At 36.1% G+C, this 21729-nt stretch overlaps 1 protein-coding gene across 1 annotated transcript in view; it reads right to left on the bottom strand.

The window, feature by feature from the left end:
* Window positions 1–21729, bottom strand: part of LOC126977886 (uncharacterized) — a 185709-nt gene that overhangs the window by 8821 nt on the left and 155159 nt on the right. The window contains exons 10-14 of the mRNA XM_050826513.1: window positions 16753–16897; window positions 14103–14246; window positions 10575–10665; window positions 5234–5418; window positions 4432–4449 (exon numbers count right to left, since the gene is read on the bottom strand). Coding sequence (XP_050682470.1) covers window positions 4432–4449; window positions 5234–5418; window positions 10575–10665; window positions 14103–14246; window positions 16753–16897 — 583 coding nt within the window. The remainder of the gene's footprint in view (window positions 1–4431; window positions 4450–5233; window positions 5419–10574; window positions 10666–14102; window positions 14247–16752; window positions 16898–21729) is intronic.

The following is a 21729-nucleotide window of genomic DNA, read 5'->3' as shown; positions in this document are numbered from 1 at the left end:
ACAATTTTTTTTACACATTGGGTTATATTATTGCATTTTTACTAGGATCCCTATTTTTTTTTTTAATGTAATGTAGTTTATGTCACTCAGTGGAGATGCAGCTGTCTAATGGAAGAATTTTTGAAATCGGTCTAGTAGTTTTTGTGTGAAAACATTACAAACATACGTACAAAAACACCACTTTATAACATTAGTTCAGATAAGATAAACAAGTACAGCTGTACTGTTGTTATATGTATAGACCAGTGGGAGGCACCTTTGCACAGGATGCCGGCTAGGTTATGGGTACCACAACGGCGCCTATTTCTGCCGTGAAGCAGTAATATATAGGCATTACTGTGTTTCGGCCAGAAGGGCGCCGTAGCTAGTGAAATTACTGGGCAAATGAGACTTAACATCCTATATCTCAAGGTGACGTGCGCAGTTGTAGTGCCGCTCAGAATTTTTGGGTTTTTTGGAAAACAAATCAGCAAATTCGATTTGTTAATAACGAACAAAATTTATTGTTAATTTTACAGAAATTGTAATATATTCCCGTCACAGACACATAATTTCCTTTAATATTTGCGAATAATATACGTGGTATCTGCCATCACGAAATTCAATTAAGAGTTTCATAAAGTTACACTCAATGTTTGCCAATACAAATAATTTTAACACCACGCTTTTCAAGCTGATAGCGTTCGTGACAGGAATAATGTTTATCAAGAAAATTGAACTGCCGATGTTGGTATTATGAAAAGTATAAATACATTTTGTTGATTATTTTACTCGGCTTTTTCTCTGCGTATGTACGTATTGTCGCTAAGCAACGCTTCCACTTACATCAAAGAGGATGTAAATACTATGTAATAAGAGGCGCGACTGCCTAAGTAAAAATTGAAATTTAGTTTAGTGTGAAACGTGCTGTGATTTGACTTATGCTTGAAATAGTAGTAATTATAGTATGGCGATTGGCGACGAAGTATTATCCGGCTAAGTTTGAAAGCGAACAGTTGCTTAAAACGTAGTGGATTTCGGCTTTTCGATCTTTTTTTTTTATAGAATCGGAGGGCAAACGAGCGTACTGGTCACCTGGTGTTAAGTGATCACCGCCGCCCACATTCTCTTGCAACACCAGAGGAATCACAAGAGCGTTGTCGGCCTTTAAGGAAGGTGTACACGCTTTTTTTGAAGGTACCCATGTCGTATCGTCCCGGAAACACTGCACAAGGAAGCTCATTCCACAGCTTTGTAGTACGTGGAAGAAAGCTCCTTGAAAACCGCACTGTGGAGGACCGCCACACATCCAGATGGTGGGGATGATATCCTAACTTGTGGCGTGTCGTGCGAAGGTGGAATTGAAGGTTGATCAGGAATCAGGTTGAACAGCTCTTCGGAACACTCCCCGTGATAAATGCGGTAGAAGACACACAATGAAGCGACGTCTCTACGCAACGCCAAGTGATCTAGCCGTTCATAGAGCACTGGGTCCCCAACAATTCGAGCTGCTCTGCGTTGCACGCGGATATCTCCGTTTTTACCAAGATTATGGACATCATCTGTCAATCTAACAATGACTGCACGTTTCATACCGCTTTTTTCTTAGAGAGTTTCGCTAGGCTGGTTTGTAATATATCAGCAAATTATTTGAAGTATTTTTTTTAATCTACTCGGAACTTTGTTATGGAAGCGTAAATAAACAATTATGTTGTTTTAGAGTACAATTGTTAACTTTGTGGAAACTTGGTATTGTCACCCTCGACTACGCCCACAAGCCTGTAAGCATTATTATCAATGCATTATGCATTTAGTAAAAATTTGGATATTATTTACAGACATACAAAAGTAAGCGATTAAAGAATTTATTTAAGTAATTTTTTTTTATAATAACGATGTAAAACTTAAATATAATTCATGTAAATGATTAGATAAATTCTAATAGAGAATTCTTAAGTGAGCCTACCGACTTCGGTATTTTCTACTGATTTTTTACTTATTTTTTTTGAACCAAGTTTTAATAATTCTAGACGTTTCTGAAATAAGTAAGCACAAAATATTTTTTGAAAAAAATATTTAACACACGGCATGGTTTTGGAGTGGGAAAGTTAAATCTTAGCGCCATTTAATATTGATAGCAGAGTGTACTGTTGAATTATTTATTCTGTTGTATTTAATATAAGGCAATTGCTATTTCGTCAGTACGGAACATACATAAATTAATTTCTTTCATTCTAATAATTTTATAGATTTCTGGGAGAATATCAGACGTAACTACTTTGATTTATGAGCAAAACCATTTTCTTATGAGCTAATGTTTCGTGAGTAAAAGCGCCAACAATATTATGATAAATGAAGGTACTATGAAATTGCGTGGGTAGAACATTGAGGAGTAGGTGGGTGTTAGGACTTGTGTTTGAATAAATAATAATAAATAAATTATGAATATATTTTAGACATCCTTTTTGAGTAATGGCTACTTGTAAATTAACAGCCTTACAAATAAACTTTGTATAAATTTATTCCAAGAATATGCAAAATTTACCCTTATTCCCACGCAAAGGAACCTCCCACTGGTATATATTTCTCTTGTTTAACTGTCATAAGTATCTTTGTAAATATTGAAATAATTTAAATATTGACACATTATAATGTATTTTGACAGTAAATAAAATAAATAAATGAATGTCAACTACCACCAAAGTAACCATAAGTAGTAAAAAGAAAAAGTGATCAAAAATATTATTTTTAATAAAACCATAACGAACCTTTCCACTCTTGACGTTATCAGCAATGGTGGCGGCATACTGTGGCATTCCAAGGGCAAGTTCTAGCCACGCGATGATGGCTGGCGCGCGCCATCTTGATAACGGCAGTGACGCGGCCTCTCGCAGGGCGGCTTCGCTACCCAGCGGAGACCACGCTCGTGAGCCACTGCTAGCGTACACCGGCTCTGATAGATTAAAGTACAACATTCTGTGATATAATATAGTGATATAGGGAATGGCAGTGAAGTGGCCTCGCTATTTAATAAAGAAGGCACTCGTGAGTCACTGCTGGGGTACACTGGCTCTGATAGATTAAAGTACAACATTCTGTGATATATAGTGGTATAGGGAATGGCAGTGAAGTGGCCTCGCTATTTAATAAAGAAGGCACTCGTGAGTCACTGCTAGCGTACACCGGCTCTGATAGATTAAAGTACAACATTCTGTGATATATAGTGGTATAGGGAATGGCAGTGAAGTGGCCTCGCTATTTAATAAAGAAGGCACTCGTGAGTCACTGCTAGCGTACACCGGCTCTGATAGATTAAAGTACAACATTCTCTGATATATAGTGGTATAGGGAATGGCAGTGAAGTGGCCTCGCTATTTAATAAAGAAGGCACTCGTGAGTCACTGCTAGCGTACACCGGCTCTGATAGATTAAAGTACAATATTCTGTGATATATAGTGATATAGGGAATGGCAGTGAAGTGGCCTCGCTATTTAATAAAGAAGGCACTCGTGAGTCACTGCTAGCGTACACCGGCTCTGATAGATTAAAGTACAACATTCTGTGATATATAGTGGTATAGGGAATGGCAGTGAAGTGGCCTCGCTATTTAATAAAGAAGGCACTCGTGAGTCACTGCTAGCGTACACCGGCTCTGATAGATTAAAGTACAATATTCTGTGATATATAGTGGTATAGGGAATGGCAGTGAAGTGGCCTCGCTATTTAATAAAGAAGGCACTCGTGAGTCACTGCTAGCGTACACCGGCTCTGATAGATTAAAGTACAACATTCTGTGATATATAGTGGTATAGGGAATGGCAGTGAAGTGGCCTCGCTATTTAATAAAGAAGGCACTCGTGAGTCACTGCTAGCGTACACCGGCTCTGATAGATTAAAGTACAACATTCTGTGATATATAGTGGTATAGGGAATGGCAGTGAAGTGGCCTCGCTATTTAATAAAGAAGGCACTCGTGAGTCACTGCTAGCGTACACCGGCTCTGATAGATTAAAGTACAACATTCTCTGATATATAGTGGTATAGGGAATGGCAGTGAAGTGGCCTCGCTATTTAATAAAGAAGGCACTCGTGAGTCACTGCTGGGGTACACTGGCTCTGATAGATTAAAGTACAACATTCTGTGATATAATATAGTGATATAGGGAATGGCAGTGAAGTGACTTCGCTATTTAATAAAGAACACACTCGTGAGTCACTGCTGGGGTACACTGGCTCTGATAGATTAAAGTACAACATTCTGTGATATAATATAGTGGTATAGGGAATGGCAGTGAAGTGGCCTCGCTATTTAATAAAGAAGGCACTCGTGAGTCACTGCTGGGGTACACTGGCTCTGATAGATTAAAGTACAACATTCTGTGATATATAGTGGTATAGGGAATGGCAGTGAAGTGGCCTCGCTATTTAATAAAGAAGGCACTCGTGAGTCACTGCTAGCGTACACCGGCTCTGATAGATTAAAGTACAACATTCTGTGATATATAGTGGTATAGGGAATGGCAGTGAAGTGGCCTCGCTATTTAATAAAGAAGGCACTCGTGAGTCACTGCTGGGGTACACTGGCTCTGATAGATTAAAGTACAACATTCTGTGATATATAGTGGTATAGGGAATGGCAGTGAAGTGGCCTCGCTATTTAATAAAGAAGGCACTCGTGAGTCACTGCTGGGGTACACTGGCTCTGATAGATTAAAGTACAACATTCTGTGATATATAGTGGTATAGGGAATGGCAGTGAAGTGGCCTCGCTATTTAATAAAGAAGGCACTCGTGAGTCACTGCTGGGGTACACTGGCTCTGATAGATTAAAGTACAACATTCTGTGATATAATATAGTGATATAGGGAATGGCAGTGAAGTGACTTCGCTATTTAATAAAGAACACACTCGTGAGTCACTGCTGGGGACCACCATACTCGATCAAATCCATATCACTGAATGTTCCAAAACTTTCTGATACCTTATAATATTTTCAGTCATGTATCATAGAGTATGTGTGAAATTGTTCTAGGAATCCAACACCACGAACTGCCGGTACAATTGTGTCAGCTAAATTTAAGCATCAGTTTAATTTCACCGGCGCTCTCAATGTGGAACTGAATAAGGGTTATTATTAAATTTAATTCGCTATATTCTATGTTAATAGAGTGTAAGTATGAGTTAAGCTTCTCATCATCACAACTAAGACACGATTTTCTATTACTACGTTTTGTATAGGACAAGATATTCTTACCACTTTCATGTCCACTGGCAGCCGCGCTTCCAGACTTAGTGCGATGTCTGCTTCTAGCAAACACGCGAGATATAGAGCCCCAAGCGGAGCCTCGACCCCTGCCTCCTTTGCTGGTACTGGCTCGGGACCTCACCCCACCCACCAGACCTGAGTCATCACCTGGGCTCGACAGCTGTTCAACAGACCTATACGGAGCAAAAAAAAATTTAAAACTTCCAATTATTTAATATACAGCCATCTCTATCACATCGGATAGCTGAAAAACCACATCTAAATCGGTCCAATAGTTCGGGAGTGACGTTGCATAGGGACACAATATATACATGTATATAGACACGTTCAGTTTTACACCCCTCTTTTAGTGAAGGGGTATGTTTATCTGTTTCTAGTGATTATAAAATCTATTATGTTATACTTATTATTAATTATAATATTAATAATAAGTATAACACATGAACGTAGTTGATCGATTTTCAAATTTACTTCACAAGTAGTAAGGTTGAACACTTAGATAATTTATACGTCTAGATAAACTATGACACCTGTGAAAACGTCGGATAAAATAGACTTTAGAACTAACCTCTATTTTGAGCAATTCATGCACATTAACACAAAGTGTCATACAAATCGCGAGTGTGAGACGAGCTTGTCACGCAACCTAAACTACTATTCCTGGACTATTTTTATCGGTTGTCCAACAGCAAGAGACTCTATCTACACGTATAAATTATCTAAGGTTGAACCATTGACTCTCAACATGGCGCCCCGGTTCTATCTTCGCCTGCCACATCTTATTTAGTTTCCCGTACGTATATTCTACGCTTCATAAGATTGGCAACTCTCTTGTTATTCCTCTGGTGTTACATGAGAGTATGAGCCGCGTTGATCACAATATACTTTCTGGTGGCTCGTTTATCTGTGCATTTGTCCTCCTCCTTCCTCCTCCATAAAAAAATGTTATTTACTAACATGGGTTATCATTTATGTAAAACAAATAGGAATTCTCTACGTAAATTGCAGTATTGTAAAAAAAGATACCGACGAATTGAGAACATCCTCATTTTTTAAAGTTAATTAAAAATCGGTAAATATCGGAGGAAATCTTGGCTTGCAACAATTTGACGTTAAAATGAGCATGGATTTACATTTTACCTTCTTATTCTGGATACCAAATTCTAATAAACAAAATCGGGGCGACTACTATATAGTATAGATTATGTAAAGCTCATGTCTATCCCGAAATATGTAACTTTGTTATGGTGAAACAATTCAATTAAAACTGTGGTTCTAAATGTGAACCTCGGCAAGCTAATAAATGCTAAAAATATAGTCATGGACCTTATGCATATAAGTACTTAAACGGGCGTCAGGACTAAATTCATAAGAACAGGCTGTCATGAGGAATAGGCAGCCCTATATTTCCCACGGTCGTATAGATGTATAGGTTACTTCCCAGACTTCTTCTCTCTGATTTCATGATATTATTGACCTGGCCCCTTTCATATTATATACTCGTGACCTTTCCAAAATATCCCCAACCACATTAGCACAGTAAAATGTGTATAAGTACAACTAATTAACTTTACCAGTGGAAGGCTCCTTTGCACAGGATACCGGCTAGATTATCGAACCACAACGGCGCCTATTTCCGCCGTGAAGCAGTAATGTGTAAGCATTACTGTGTTTCCTTCAGAAGGGCGCCGTAGCTAGTGAAATTACTGGGCAAATGAGACTTACCATCTATGTCTTAAGGTGATGAGCGCAGTTGTAGTGCCGCTCAGAATTATTGGGGTTTTTCAAGAATCCTGAGTGGCACTGCATTGTATTGGGCAGGGCTTATCAAGTACCGTTAGCTGAACGTCCTGCTCGTCTTGTCCCTTATTTTCATAAAAAATAGTAGTTACAGTATGGCGATTAGTGACGAAGTATTATCCGGCTAAGTTTGAAAGCGAACATTTGCTTAAAACGTAGTTACCGCTTTCTCCGTTCGTTATAAGATTATAGCCGTTATGTGTAAATTTGTTAATGACTGCACGTTTCATACAATCGAGAGAATATTCTAAACAATTTGTTATGTTTTTAAAGTGATAACCCTCACTTCTAGGATTAATACACAAATAAAACAAAATTTTATGAACGATGCGGACTCGATCCCACGACCTTCGGCGTTCTATGCCGGTGCTCTAACCAACTGAGCTAACCGTTCGAGTGACGTTTTGTTATAAAATCATACATGGCATAACTAGTAACGTCGAGTGATGTCTTGCAAGACGTCACTCCAACGGTTAGCTCAGTTGGTTAGAGCACCGGCATGGAACGCCGAAGGTCGTGGGTTCGAGTCCCGCATCGTTCATAAAATTTTGTTGTTTTTCAAATTTTATTTGTGTATATTTATATTTAAAAATATTTAACTAGTTATGCCTTATTACCTACATACGTATTTACTACTAGTCTGACTGATCTACTATCATCCTAGCAGACCTCAGTTCCTCAGAGGTTCGAGTCTCATTACATGCCCCGCGGCTGTAGAATATTAATATTTGGCCTCCACGGCTTCCTTTAAGCTTCACTAGAAACTATTTAGTTGTAACACAAACGATAAAAAGCAGCGAAGTGCGAGTCACACTCGCCCATGAAGGGTTCCGTAGCAGCAAGTAACAGATTATAAAAGTTCTTGTAGTTCGTTGTAACTTTGATCGATGTTTTATTACCACTATGGTATAAGAGGATCTGCACTCGATCTTCTGATCTCATATTTAAATAATAGGATTCAGAGGGTCGAGGTGAATGGCAGGAGATCTCCTGGGACTCCTCTCGGTATGGGGGTACCACAAGGGTCTATTCTTGGACCCTTCCTCTTCCTAATTTATATAAATGATCTACCTAACCTTGTAGAAAAAAAACACAAGGTGGTATTGTTTGCGGATGACACTTCACTTATATTCAAAGTGAAACGAAGCCAAGTTTTATATGACGAAGTAAACAATGCTCTATCTGACATCGTGTACTGGTTTAGCGCCAATAACTTATTGTTAAATAATCATAAAACCAAATATATTAAATTCACCGCGCCAAATGTCAAAAATGTAGATGCGAATATTTTATTAAATGGAGAGGTGGTAAAACCAGTGGAATCTGCTATATTTCTTGGCATTACTCTTGATTCCAAATTGCAGTGGGGCCCCCATATTGAAGGATTGGCGAATAGGCTTAGTTCTGCAGCATATGCGGTTAAGAAAATCAGACGGTTAACTGACATAGATACGGCGAGGTTAGTATACTTTAGTTACTTTCATAGTATTATGTCCTATGGTATATTGTTATGGGGCAGTGCGGCCGATATTAATACTATCTTTGTGCTGCAGAAGAGGGCTATTCGCGCGATTTATAACCTAGGTCCTAAAGAATCATTAAGAGAAAAATTTAAAGAAATAAACATTTTGACTGTTGCTTCTCAATACATTTTTGATAATGTTTTGTATGTTCATAAGCACATTGAGGAATTTTCTAGAAACTGTGACATTCATAATGTTAACACGAGGAACAAACATAAACTTGTTATGCCTACTACTCGGTTGGGTCGAGTTAGTAAGTCTTTTGTTGGGCGATGTATATGCTTCTACAATATGATCCCAGAAAATGTACAAAACAAATGTGTTACGAAATTTAAAAGAATTGTTAAAAAACGTTTGTGTGGGAAAGGTTATTATAGCATAAACGATTTTCTTAATGACACCACGGACTGGGATTAAAGCGAACACCCTCAGGCTCTTTAATTATTAATGTTTATTGTACGATATTACATTGTAATCCATATTTTATATAAAAAAAAAAGCCCGCTGACTTTCTTGCGCCCATTCTTCTCAGGTCTGAGGCAGTCTCTTTTGAATGGGTGGTAGATTTTGACGTTAAATAAGTGATTATAAATCCTATTTTGAATAAAAATATTTGAATTTGAATTTGAATTTGAATTTGAATTTGAATTTGAATTTGAATTTGAATTTGAATTTGAATTTGAATTTGAATTTGAATTTGAATTTGAATTTGAATTTGAATTTGAATTTGAATTTGAATTTGAATTTGAATTTGAATTTGAATTTGAATTTGAATTTGAATTTGAATTTGAATTTGAATTTGAATTTGAATTTGAATTTGAATTTGAATTTGAATTTGAATTTGAATTTGAATTTGAATTTGAATTTGAATTTGAATTTGAATTTGAATTTGAATTTGAATTTGAATTTGAATTTGAATTTGAATTTGAATTTGAATTTGAATTTGAATTTGAATTTGAATTTGAATTTGAATTTGAATTTGAATTTGAATTTGAATTTGAATTTGAATTTGCATTTGAATTTGAATTTGAATTTGAATTTGAATAAAAAATAATAAAAAAAACTACTGACTGGATCTCGTTCAAACCAATTTTCGGTGAAAATTTGCATGTTAATGTACATCATATATTTTTTTTTATTTTATCATTCTCTTGTTTTAGAAGTTACAGGGGGGGACACATTTTACCACTTTGGAAGTGTCTCTCGCGTGAACTATTCAGTTTAGAAAAAAGTATGTTAGAAACCTCAATATCATTTTTGACCTAGACCTATCCATAGTGTCATTTATGTTATAGTAACCTTTACCACACAAAAGTTTTTTTTACATTTATCTGGGATCTTGTTGTTAAAGCTATATGCTTAAACGCTATATGCGTAAAACCTATAGAGTTTAAGTTTATGACTGTTCTTGGTGCTAACATTATGGTTATGACAGTTTCTAGCAAATTCACTTATGTGCCTATATACATACATAATATTATCAAGAATATATTGAGAGGCAACAGTCAAGATGTTTCTTTAAATTTTTCTCTTACAGGTTGCAAAGTTCTAGAAGAAGGCGTCAGTCAATCATTGAACTTATTTGTATAACGGCCGTTCCCAATTTACTATCTACAGATAGAGATAAATTACTTAAATTATATAATTAAATAATAATACCTTCTACTGTCAGTAATTAGCAATTGCATTGTCATAAATAGCATTGTCAATAATCTGAAGCTGTCCCAATATACCCGTAAGACATTCTTATCGCCTTATATTGGGACGCGTGGATTGTAATTTACATACAAACTTCTATGGCTACAGCGTGTACGGGTAAGTTGAGTTACCTTCGATCAGTTACTTGGGACAGAAAAGTCAACGATAGTTACGATTTTTATCTCAAGTAGGCCACAACCGGAAATAGACTGAATATTGGGAACGACCTTTAGTAAAATTGCAGACAGAATATTTACATATACATTTTAGTACAGATATACATATTTATAGAGAAGAAAAGTTTTAACCTGGACAACGATCCGGCATCTATGGAGCGTGAGAAGGGGGAAGCGCTGTTGTGAGGGGATAAAGTTGGGCTGCAGTCCCTTGGAGTACTCACTGAAACAAAACAATCTCATTAACATTTATAATTCACTGGATAAATCTACGCATCGCTGTGACTCAGAACGATCTAGAAAAGCTTTTGTTGATCCGATATTCACAGGATCCCTTTCTAGTATTGTTTCGAAGATTTCCTGAAAATTTCATCTAAATCGACCAAACCATTTAATAGCACATTGATTATGTTAAGAAATACAACCGTATCATATGTTAAAGTAATAACTAGTTAAAACATAAGGCCACATCTCCACAATCGGCGATGATCGTCTGTCATCGGCAAGTTATTCGTTGAACATCGTGTAAGCATCCACACGATCGTCCGTGATCATTTATTGAGCGGCAGTCCTTCAAGATGGGCGCGGAGTTTACGGTTTTGTCAGTATACAATCATTTTGTCAATTTAGTTGAACTTAAAGTTGTGAAAAAAAATTGAAGAAGAGAAGATGGTGGTGTTTGAGCATACATCATAATAGAACAAAGTAAATATATTTATCCAAGTAAATTTAACTTATTATGTTATCCTTGTTACTAGCTTCGCTCACTGTCCAGTGTCCTCCAGTGAATGAATGATTGGCGATCGTGTGGGCACGCGCACGCAACTACACTCGAATTCCCTTTGATGCGTGCCCGAAACATCGACAAGTCATTGATCGCCGCGATCATTAAGACGATTATAGACGATGATCGGCGTCTAGAAGCGAATAAACCCTCCACAAACTCAAAGTCAAAGTTTTTATTTGCATAAACATATTAGATTGATTTTACATAAATATTATAAAGTACGTGCTGGCCACATTTATGATGTGCAAATTTTACAAAATACATTTCTAAATCATTAGTTACAATAATATCAATTTAACAAAAGATTAGTATCAGTATTAATTATTAATATTAAATTATTTAAAAAAAAAATGTCAAGTTTTTAATTGAAAATTTTCGTCTAATGAATATAAGCAGTTTTTACTACGGTATATTTTAAATTTAGATGAGAAATTTCTATTTGACGATATATCTCTTATTATCTTTGGGATGTGATTATAGATTTTTATGCACATACAAAAACAGTTTCTCTGAAATAATGTAGTTCTACAGCAAGGTACTTGTAGTTTGGTGGGGTCCCTGGATGGGAAAAGAGAAGATCGTGCTCGCCGATTGTGCAGAGGCGCCATAAGGATCTCACTAGGAATACTTCAAAATGATATTTTACATTTTATTAAAAACAGCCAGTGAAATCTTATAACATTTTAATCTAACTAACAAATTAGTGAACTAGGGCCGATTCGGTTTTGGCATAAACACACACTTTGTGATAAACAGTTTCAATTTGCTTTTAGAACCTACTATTGAACTATGGTAATATAAAAGAAATATTTGTAATGACGATTCAAAAGAGCTTAGTTCAAGCCTAGTTGAATAAAGTTTATTTGACTTTGACTTTGAACAAGAGCCGATTTGATTTTAATTTGGAAAAATATCGCGACAAAAACTTATCTATTAAATATACCTAGATCTAGATTTTGTCCGTGAAAAGCTAATCTGAGTAAATTTTTTATTCAGATAAGGTATTGTCTGACTCGTGACTCAAATAGCCTGTATAAATTCACAGCCTGGACTTGAGAAGGAGCCAGAGTATCGACGCCAATCGCGTCCCACACGCATACCCACCCGTCCCACACGCGTACCCACCCGTCCCACACGCGTACCCACCCATCCCCATTCCACCAGGACGCTTAATTTTATAAAATTAAAACGAAATATAAAATTGTAATGGATTTTATCCTCGCATATCAATTTTTGCACAGAGCCGACAATGCTACGGAAGTAATGAAGTTAAAAGCATTTCCATAGTTAAGTCGGTTTTCACTAAAATCCATTAACATTATTAATACGCAAAAGTTATTTTCACTTGTGAATTCGTTTTATGTATGTTTGCTTTCGTGCTTTATACTTTTGGTCATTATTAAATATTGGTTGTATTTAACCGACTTCGAATTGGAGGAGGTTCTCAATTCGATTGGTATTTTTTTATGTATATACACCGATTACGCTGAGATTTAAAATCCGATTTTCATAATTCTTCTTCAGTTTTGTGCGAAATATTTGCCATCTAGTCCCATAAAAATTTGATATACTTTGGCCCAGTAGTTTTCATTTTATGAACATTTTTATGAATATTTTTGTTAACGTGGCCAAATGAAATTGCAGGTACATCTCGCCACGCGTGACTTTGAGCGGGATTGCTTCGTCTAGAACTCAACAACCCAAGCGGGCAGGCACCGACTGAAACCCTATCAATAGGTAGCACATTATATTTATAATATTTTATTAATTAAATCCTAATTACCTGAGAGTTGAACAAAGCAAACAGAATTTTATAACGAGGCGGTACTCGAACGGTTAGCTCAGTTGGTTAGAGCTCCGGTGCGGAACGCCGGAGGTGGTGGGTTCGAGTCCCGCATCGTACATAAAATTTTGTTTTTCAAATTTTATTTGTGTATTAATCCTAGAAGTGAGGGTAATTACCTTAAAAACATAACATATTGCTTAGATTTAAAAGAGCGACATCTCAACTCAATTTCCTAATATGCAAATATTGGGGTTGAGCAGGTTTTCAACTGTAAAGTAGATCCTGTAGATGAAGCCACAACCTGAGAGTTGAACAAACCAAACAGAATTTTATAACAAGACGTCACTCGAACGGTTAGCTCAGTTGGTTAGAGCACCGGCACGGAACGCCGGAGGTCGTGGGTTCGAGTCCCGCATCGTTTATAAAATTTTGTTTTTCAAATTTTATTTGTGTAATCCTAATTAAGTTTAGTTTTTATACTTTTTAGTTTTCGAGGTCGGTTTTTTAGGCTTAGTTTTTTTTGTATGTTCTATTCGAACAATATTTTGATTGCAATTGCGGTATAAATAACTCGACGTAATGACAACATTGACATAACTATTGAATCCTCTCGAGATAATGGAAACTGCAAAGGCAACGAAACGTCGAGAAATAAATTAATTGAAATAATTGATAATAAAAAGAAATGTTACTGTCCGCTTTTTAATACCTGAAAAGTATTTTATTAAAATATTACTATCTTATTTTGTAAGATAATATATGTTTATATTATTATTTCCTGTAAAATAATAAGATAATCTATTATGTTTGTGGTTTTGTAAACTAAATATTGAATACTTAAAATCTTAGATAAAAATACTTCTAGATGGACTGTTATAACACGTCGAAACAAAATAGCGGCAAACAGTTAACCTCTATATTCAATAACGCACGCACACTGAAACAAAGTGACATAAATATTATCGCGAGTGTAAGACGTAGCTTGTCACGTACACTAAATTAATAAAACTAGCCTGTTATTCATGCATTGCCTAACAGCAAGAGTTTCTATGTGGTCGTATAAATTATCTAAGTTTAAAATACTTACATTGATATATCGGGTGAGCTGATGACACAAGCGAAACAGCGTCTGTATCGTACGGGTCAAGTATGGGAGGAGCGCCCTCTGCTGTGGAGTCCGAGAGATTCCCGCCGCATACCGAGGTGGCGCCACCATCGCTGCTACCTGTCACTAACGAACACGTCATCACAATGTCACATTATTAATTAACTTGTACTCTCTTTCTCAAAAACGAATGGAGCAATCAAGTCAAAATTAAAACAAAATTTTGAGTCAAAACTGTCATCGATAAGTGTGAACAAATCAAAATTCTTATATGTCAACGTTTCTGAACGACCTCTAAGGCCTCGGGCTTCCCTGTTAAAGCCTTTAGGGCTATCAGCACAGGGGAGGTTTTTAGTCGGTAGGGGGTGTTTACACCCGAGCCCGACATATGGGTCCCGTTTCGGGGTCTTCAATACGTAAATGCTTTTTCCTCCTCCCAAAAAAAAAACCTTTCTGTTACTTCTTGTCCCCGATGAAATATTTTAAACTTCCAAACTTAGATCATTTATAAGTCAAGACGATAGACTATGACAGCTGTGAAAACGTCAAAAAAATGAATTTAGAACTAACCACTATTTTGAGTAATTCACGCACACTAAGACAAAGTGTCATACAAATTGCGAGTGTAAGACGTAGCTTTATTTTATGAAAATAAGGCTGATGAGACGAGCAGGACGTTCAGCTGATGGTAATTGATACGCCCTGCCCCTTACAATGCAGAGCCGCTATCTTCTTGCTGTATTCTTGAGAAACCCAATAATTCTGAGTGGCACTACAGTTGCGCCCCTTGAGACATAAGATGTTAAGTCATTTGCGCAGTAATTTCACTAGCTACGGCGCCCTTCAGACCGAAACACAATAATGTAAACACATTATTGCTTCACGGCAGAAATAGTCGCCGTTGTGGTACCCACTGGACTGGCTCGAGTACGCCCAGTTGTGCGTAGTATTAGTTGCCGCACTTGTAAGGGAGCCTCCCACTGCTTGTCACGAACATAAAACTAATATTCATGGCCTGATTTATCAGTAGTCTAACAGCAAGAGATTCTATCTAGACATTTAAATTATCTAAGCTTCCAAAATTTAACGGTCAGAATTTGAACGTGGTTAAACTATAACTGCGTTAAATTTGTGTTTGTGAAATGCGATTTGAATTAATTAAAACTAAGTTTAAAGTGTTCGTGTCGAATCAAGCCAGTTTTACCCAAACAAGCGGAACGGCTTTAATTTTTTTTTATGAAACTAAGGGACGAGACGAGCAGGAGGTTCAGCTGATGGTAATTGATACGCCCTGCCCATTACAATGCAGTGCGGCTCAGGATTCTTGAAAAACCTAAAAATTCTGAGCGGCACTACAATTGCGCCCGTCACCTTGAGACCTAAGGTGTTAAGTCTCATTTGCCCAGTAATTTCACTAGCTACGAAACATACTAATGTTTACACAGTACTACTTCACGGCAGATATAGGCGCCGTTGTGTACCCATAATCTATCCGGCATCCTGTACAAAGGAGCCTCCCACTGGTAAGTAAATACCCCCATAATAAAGTGTTTAGTATGCCTAAGTAGTATTCATTTGAAAAGGTCACATATACTGTATCGTACAAACGAATATTACATGTAAATGTGTAACAAATGAATTTAAATGTAGGGATAATTTTGGCAAGGGTAAGAAGGCATTTAGTTCAGTCACGTTTCAAGTAACATCTGCGAGGTACTCAATACCCTTTTACCGAACTAGGGAAAGAAATCTTGACTGAGATGTTGTTATTAATCCTTTACAACTCACGCAATTATCCAGAAAAGGTCTAAATAATGATATTTTACGTGTTTCATAAGTTATACTGAGTATAGTATACGAGTATACATATCTTAATATATATTTATTTTTTGTATGGGTTGTAACTGAACTCCGCCTAAACGGCTGGACCGATTTTAATGAAACTTTCTGTGTGTCTTCAGGTGGATTAAGAATGGTTTAGATTCACAATTGAACTACCTCCTAAGCGGCTGGACCGATTTTGATGATTTTTTTGTGTGTTCCAGTGAATTTGAGATCGGTGTGTGTCTTCAGGTGGATTCGAGAATGGTTTAGAATCACAATTGAACTACCTCCTAAACGGTTGAATCGATTTCGATGATTTTTTTGTGTGTTCCAGTGAATTTGAGATTGGTTTAGGTTCTCAATTCCGTCCATAAAATATAATTCTCCTGCTCATGTGTATGTTAGTGAACTCCTCCTAACGGCTGGACCGATTTTTCAAATTTAAGACGTGTGTATTGGACAAAAATTCTTGATGTAGGTTATACCTCCATGTTTTAATTAGTGATAAGCCAAGCAAAATCTCAAAATTTTGAGTGCCACTGCGATTGTGTACGTCAGTTGGTAAGCGTATTTGAATAAAATAACTGAATCAAATAAATATATTTTTCCTCAAGACAAATAAGGTTATACTAAATGGGCAATCAAATCCTTTCAAGTTGATAACTCCATGCGTTCTTGAGAAAAAGGGTCTTAACCTACGTATAGGCGGACAACAAAATTAACCTTATTTTCTAATACTTTCGGTGACATTATTTTACTTTCCTTCTACGCTGATGAAGGACTAAGAGTTCCCGATATGCTGATATACCTCTAACACCTGAGTCAGCGCTGCAACTGCCTCTATCGCCAATAAGTCCAGAAGGTCCACCGATCAGCATGGGAGGACCTAGGCCGAGAGACGCAACGCTCTCACCTTCAGATAAACAGCCAGCTGCTTGCAGTTGTCTCCTTGCCTATAAAAAAGTTATATGCTATGAAGTTGAACACATATACATAACCATAAAATTTTGTTAAAATTATCATAAATGGATGGTTTTTAGTGATAATTCCACAAAGTTTCCGCCTCCACACACGGCTTCTTCAGGAGCTATGGACACGACAAATACTGGAACGAGGGCTGAAAATTTAAGATTGACTGGAATTAAAGATTTCCGTGAAATAACATCAAATTTTAATTAAGTAGGTATTTTATAAAATTTTAAGATTATTGCGTACAGTTTGAAAACAATTTAAATATATTTTATCATACCTATGGTAAGAAGCCTATTGTGGAGTTTGTATAATAATTATACTACACCTTCTCGAAAAGCCTTTTTGTACTAATAGACAACCGGGCCGAATGAAAATAGTGTCATAAAATAATAATATTGACTTAGCCCGTACTATGGGTACAAAGACAACGATATATTTAATACAATATACTTACTTAAACATACATAAATTCATTTAAGCATCCATGACTCGGAAACAAACATTCATATTCATCATATAAATGATTGCAACTTCTGGGATTCAAACCTGGGACCTCTAGCTCAGTAGGCAGGTTCACTAACCACTGGGCTACAAGGTTTATCGACAATCCATTTCAAATGTGGTTATGCGGGCAAAGATGTGTATTAAAATCCAATTCTAATCATTACAATTTACAGACCAACTATATTTCAGATAGTGACAGCCTTAAACGCCGAAAAGTCCTTTGATAGCAAATCAAGAGTGATCACAAGAGAACGGTGACCTTGAAGACCGTAGATTGTGGCAAATCCAATTCGGTCCACAGTTTAAACTGTTCTGTGTTTAGTTATGATATATTTAGAATACACTTGCGTTAAGTAAGTAAGTAAGTAAGATCTTTATTTGTTGACTAGGGTAATACATTATAGATACATTATTTAAATACAGTTTAGCTCTCCAAGTCGTGCCCGTTATTGAGCATACAAATATTTGACATATAGATATTATAATCAAATCATAATAAATATCATAAAACAAAATTGATTACATCATGAAATAAAGTTAAATTAAATTAATTGCATCATGAAGTTAAAAATAAGAGCGACCATATCATTATTAAGAAAAAATATTATAAATGTCATAGTTAAATTAAAAATTATGTTCACAATACGCAGTTACTAAATACTTATTTGTCAATGTTACTTCAAGGCTTCAAAGTCATTTTTTATTAAAAATTCACTGATCTTATAATAACATTTATGCGCTAAATATATTTTAAGTTTATGATTAAATTCCCTTTTAGGCCAGTTTCTCACATGCTCTGGTAATTTATTATAAATTTGTTGTGCCATGCAGATTATACTTGAGTGTTTTAAAGTGGTGTTTGATTTCTCCAGACATAAGCGATTTTCAAAACGTAAATTTCTCGTTTGGCCTTCGGATCTCGTTTTGTAAAGGTAAGGTAAGGTGACCTGACAGCTCGATAACACAGTAGACATATGTATAACTTCATAACTACCGTTCCAAAAATACAGTAGAATTGAGAACCTCCTCCTTTTAGAAAGTTGGTTAGAAAAATAACATAACAACCCTATTCCTTCAATGGAATCTAGGCTCGGGTAGGTAAGTATTTTATCAACAAGGCTCAGTTTCCATACTATTGCATATGTCTACTGTGCCGATAATAAGTGAACAATTTTGACTTGTGTGTATTAGCTAGTGGTTAGCTAGTCAAATATCCAAAATACTGAGGAGCTATTCCAAGCGTGGCTGACTTTTTATGACAATCAAAATCAGTGACAATAGATTCGCTTTCCTTTTCTATCTTGCTGTATCTTTACCTTTTAGTTTTATCTTTTAGTTTTGCAGGTGCAGTTGTGCAGTATAAACTACTGTGCATGAAACAGTGTCACACTCGAAGGAAAGGGAGAGTCCGCTACTAGGTGTACGAGTTGCATTAGACAGAAAACGTTAAAAATCCGCTCGGTTGCACAATTTATTGTGGTTTGCTTTCCAAATAAGCTGCCCAAAGGTAAGCCAAGCTTGCCAAGGTTAAAAAAGTATTTATTCCATTATGAATCTGGCCATTCTGACCATACAGTATTTCCCAAATCTAACTGATTAATCCATAGAAGAGCTGGTTAAAGAAACAAAAAAGAAATAGAAACACACTCACACACACACACACACACATACATACACAGGCATAGAACCGTCAAATACAGAGACGGAGATCTATAAGAAGGGTAAGCTAATGCTATTATCTCACATGATTTTGTTATCTGCCAGATTGTTGTTCTGTAAGTTCAGAGTTTAATGTAAGGCTTTAAAAAACCTTGTTCCAAAAAACTATTTATCGCAATACAATAAGTATAGATCTGCGGAAAATCTATTCAGGCTTCGTAATAAAGGATTAATAGAAAGCGACGAGAGTACGAAATTTTCGCAGCAGAAGGAACAATTTGAAATGTTAATTAACACCGCTTGAGGTTGATGGATCGGATCGTTCCCGTCGCACTGTCCATTCATCACATCTATTCATCATAATTACTTGATGCCGATCGCTTTGTTTGTCCACCAGCTCATTAATACTCTCAAACAGAATCTGCTGATTATATTGCATTAGAATAGCTTTGGAGTTATAGGTATAGTCTAAAAGTAAGTGAAAGACGAACAAGACGAAACATTAGTGGAAACGTCAAACACACCAACTGAAGCTATTTTTGAAGATATTTTTTTTATGAAAATTGGGGACAATACGAGCAGGACGTTCAGCTGGTGGTAATTGATACGCCCTGTCCATTACAATGCAGTGCCGCCCAAGATTATTGAAAAACACAAAAAATATGGGCGGCACTACAACTGCGCTCGTCATCTTGAGACATAAGATGATAAGTCTCATTTGCCCAGTAATTTCACTAGCTATGGCGCCCTTCCGACTGAAACACAATTTTTTTCCTTCCAAATTAAATTAATTATTTAATTCATCTTTCACACAGAATAAATTTAGTTAAGTAAGGTAAATAATGAAAGAGAGTCATTTTTAAATAAAATTTATTACTTAAGGCGATATCAATATCGATTCAATGATATTTTTATTAAAAGCAATTATTAAGGATTGAAACCAACTCACTGCAAAATAGAAACACAAGTGTATTTCAATATAATCTCTAACCACTAAAATAAAGATTAACGAACGTCACTGAAAAAGAAAACCAGAAAGAATAATTAACTTAAAATAAAGATTAATTAAAATCACAGAAAAACAAAACCAGAAGTTATGCAACACAACACTATTATCATTCACACAGACTTCATTTCCTCAGGCCTCTATTATCAAAGGAGTTGACAGGGGTTTTGTCTCTCAGGACAAGCTATCACCATCGGCTCAAATGTATAAGACAGTTTCCGTTAGTGACGGAAATTAAGGACAGAATGGTTACCATTAGATTTATGATGCTCATGCTTATAATATATACCATGGATGGCTAATGAAGCATAAGGGGTAAACTTTATGATATACCGGATTTAACCAGACAACCTCCGAACTCGAAAGGGTTTTGTATAGCTCCCTATAACAGAATCCTAGCTATTGGCATTGGCAAACCCTCTCAGCATTACATAATATACAATATTTTACTGTCATTTTATTGCTATAAAATAATCATAATCTAGTCCCAGGCTGTAATTGCACTTAAGTATTCAGCTGTGGGGTAGTAGGATTTACAACAGAGCCATTGTTTAGTAAAACATTTAAATTTATTTATAGAAAATGCCTGAACAGTGACTAGGACTTTATTATAAAAGTGTATATTGTAAGTGTACCCTTTACCCTTAAAGCTATTATGTATCTTATGAAGCCTCTCTTATTTCTAGTGTTATTATAATAAAAATCACTATATATAGTACGAACAGCTCTTTTTTGCAGAGCAAACACTTTATCAATGTCAGCATGACCCCAGAGCAAAATACCGTACGTCATGATGCTGTGAAAATAACTGAAGTACACTAACCTAGCGGCAGCAACATTCATGTGCTCTCTAATCTTTCATCACTGGAGCTTTTAATATACCGTGAAACCCAAGAAGACCGTAGTGCCCATAAGTTTCCATCTCTGGTCATTTATAGGTTGGTATTGGTATTTATACCTTGGTTTGTAGCTCCACTGTGTTATGTGTTTTGAACCGTAAACACTTTGCTTTTTTTTACTTTTTTATTGAAGATTATTCGCCTCAAACCAACGCACTATATTTGAGAGTGCATTGTTTACCTCATCATCAATATCTTAACGTCGCTTTAGTTTAAAAATTAGTGAAGTATCATCAACAAATAATGCAATCACATGGCTATCATCTACTACAAAAAGTAAATCATTAATATATATAAGAAACAAGAAAGGTCCGAGAATAGAACACGGAACACCTATTCCTACAGGTTTACCTGAAGACCATTTGCCGTTTACGTCGACAATCTGAACTCTTTCGGTTATGTATGGTTTTAACAGATTGAGGACTTTATTTTTACTATAATACTTTAATTTTAGGAGTAAAGTTTCACGGTGGACGCAGTCAAATGCTTTGGACAAATCACAAAAAGTACCCAATATAGGGCTCTCCCCAGGCGTCAAATATGTATGTCATACGTCAATGAGCCTAATTAACCTAATAATAATAAACCTGTATTAATTGTTGATATGCCTCTAGTGAAACTAAATTGATTATTGTACAATAACTTACAAAAGTGCATTAGTACTTACTGAAGCAAAAGTTTGTCAAAAATTTGGATGGATTTCATTGCATTTTTATTATAAAAAATACAAAAAAATCCGCACCAC

Source organism: Leptidea sinapis, chromosome 46 (genome assembly GCF_905404315.1).
Source record: "Leptidea sinapis chromosome 46, ilLepSina1.1, whole genome shotgun sequence".
NCBI lineage: Eukaryota > Metazoa > Arthropoda > Insecta > Lepidoptera > Pieridae > Leptidea > Leptidea sinapis.
The sequence above is the reverse complement of the archived record's forward strand: the minus strand, read 5'-3'. Positions and strand labels throughout refer to the sequence as shown.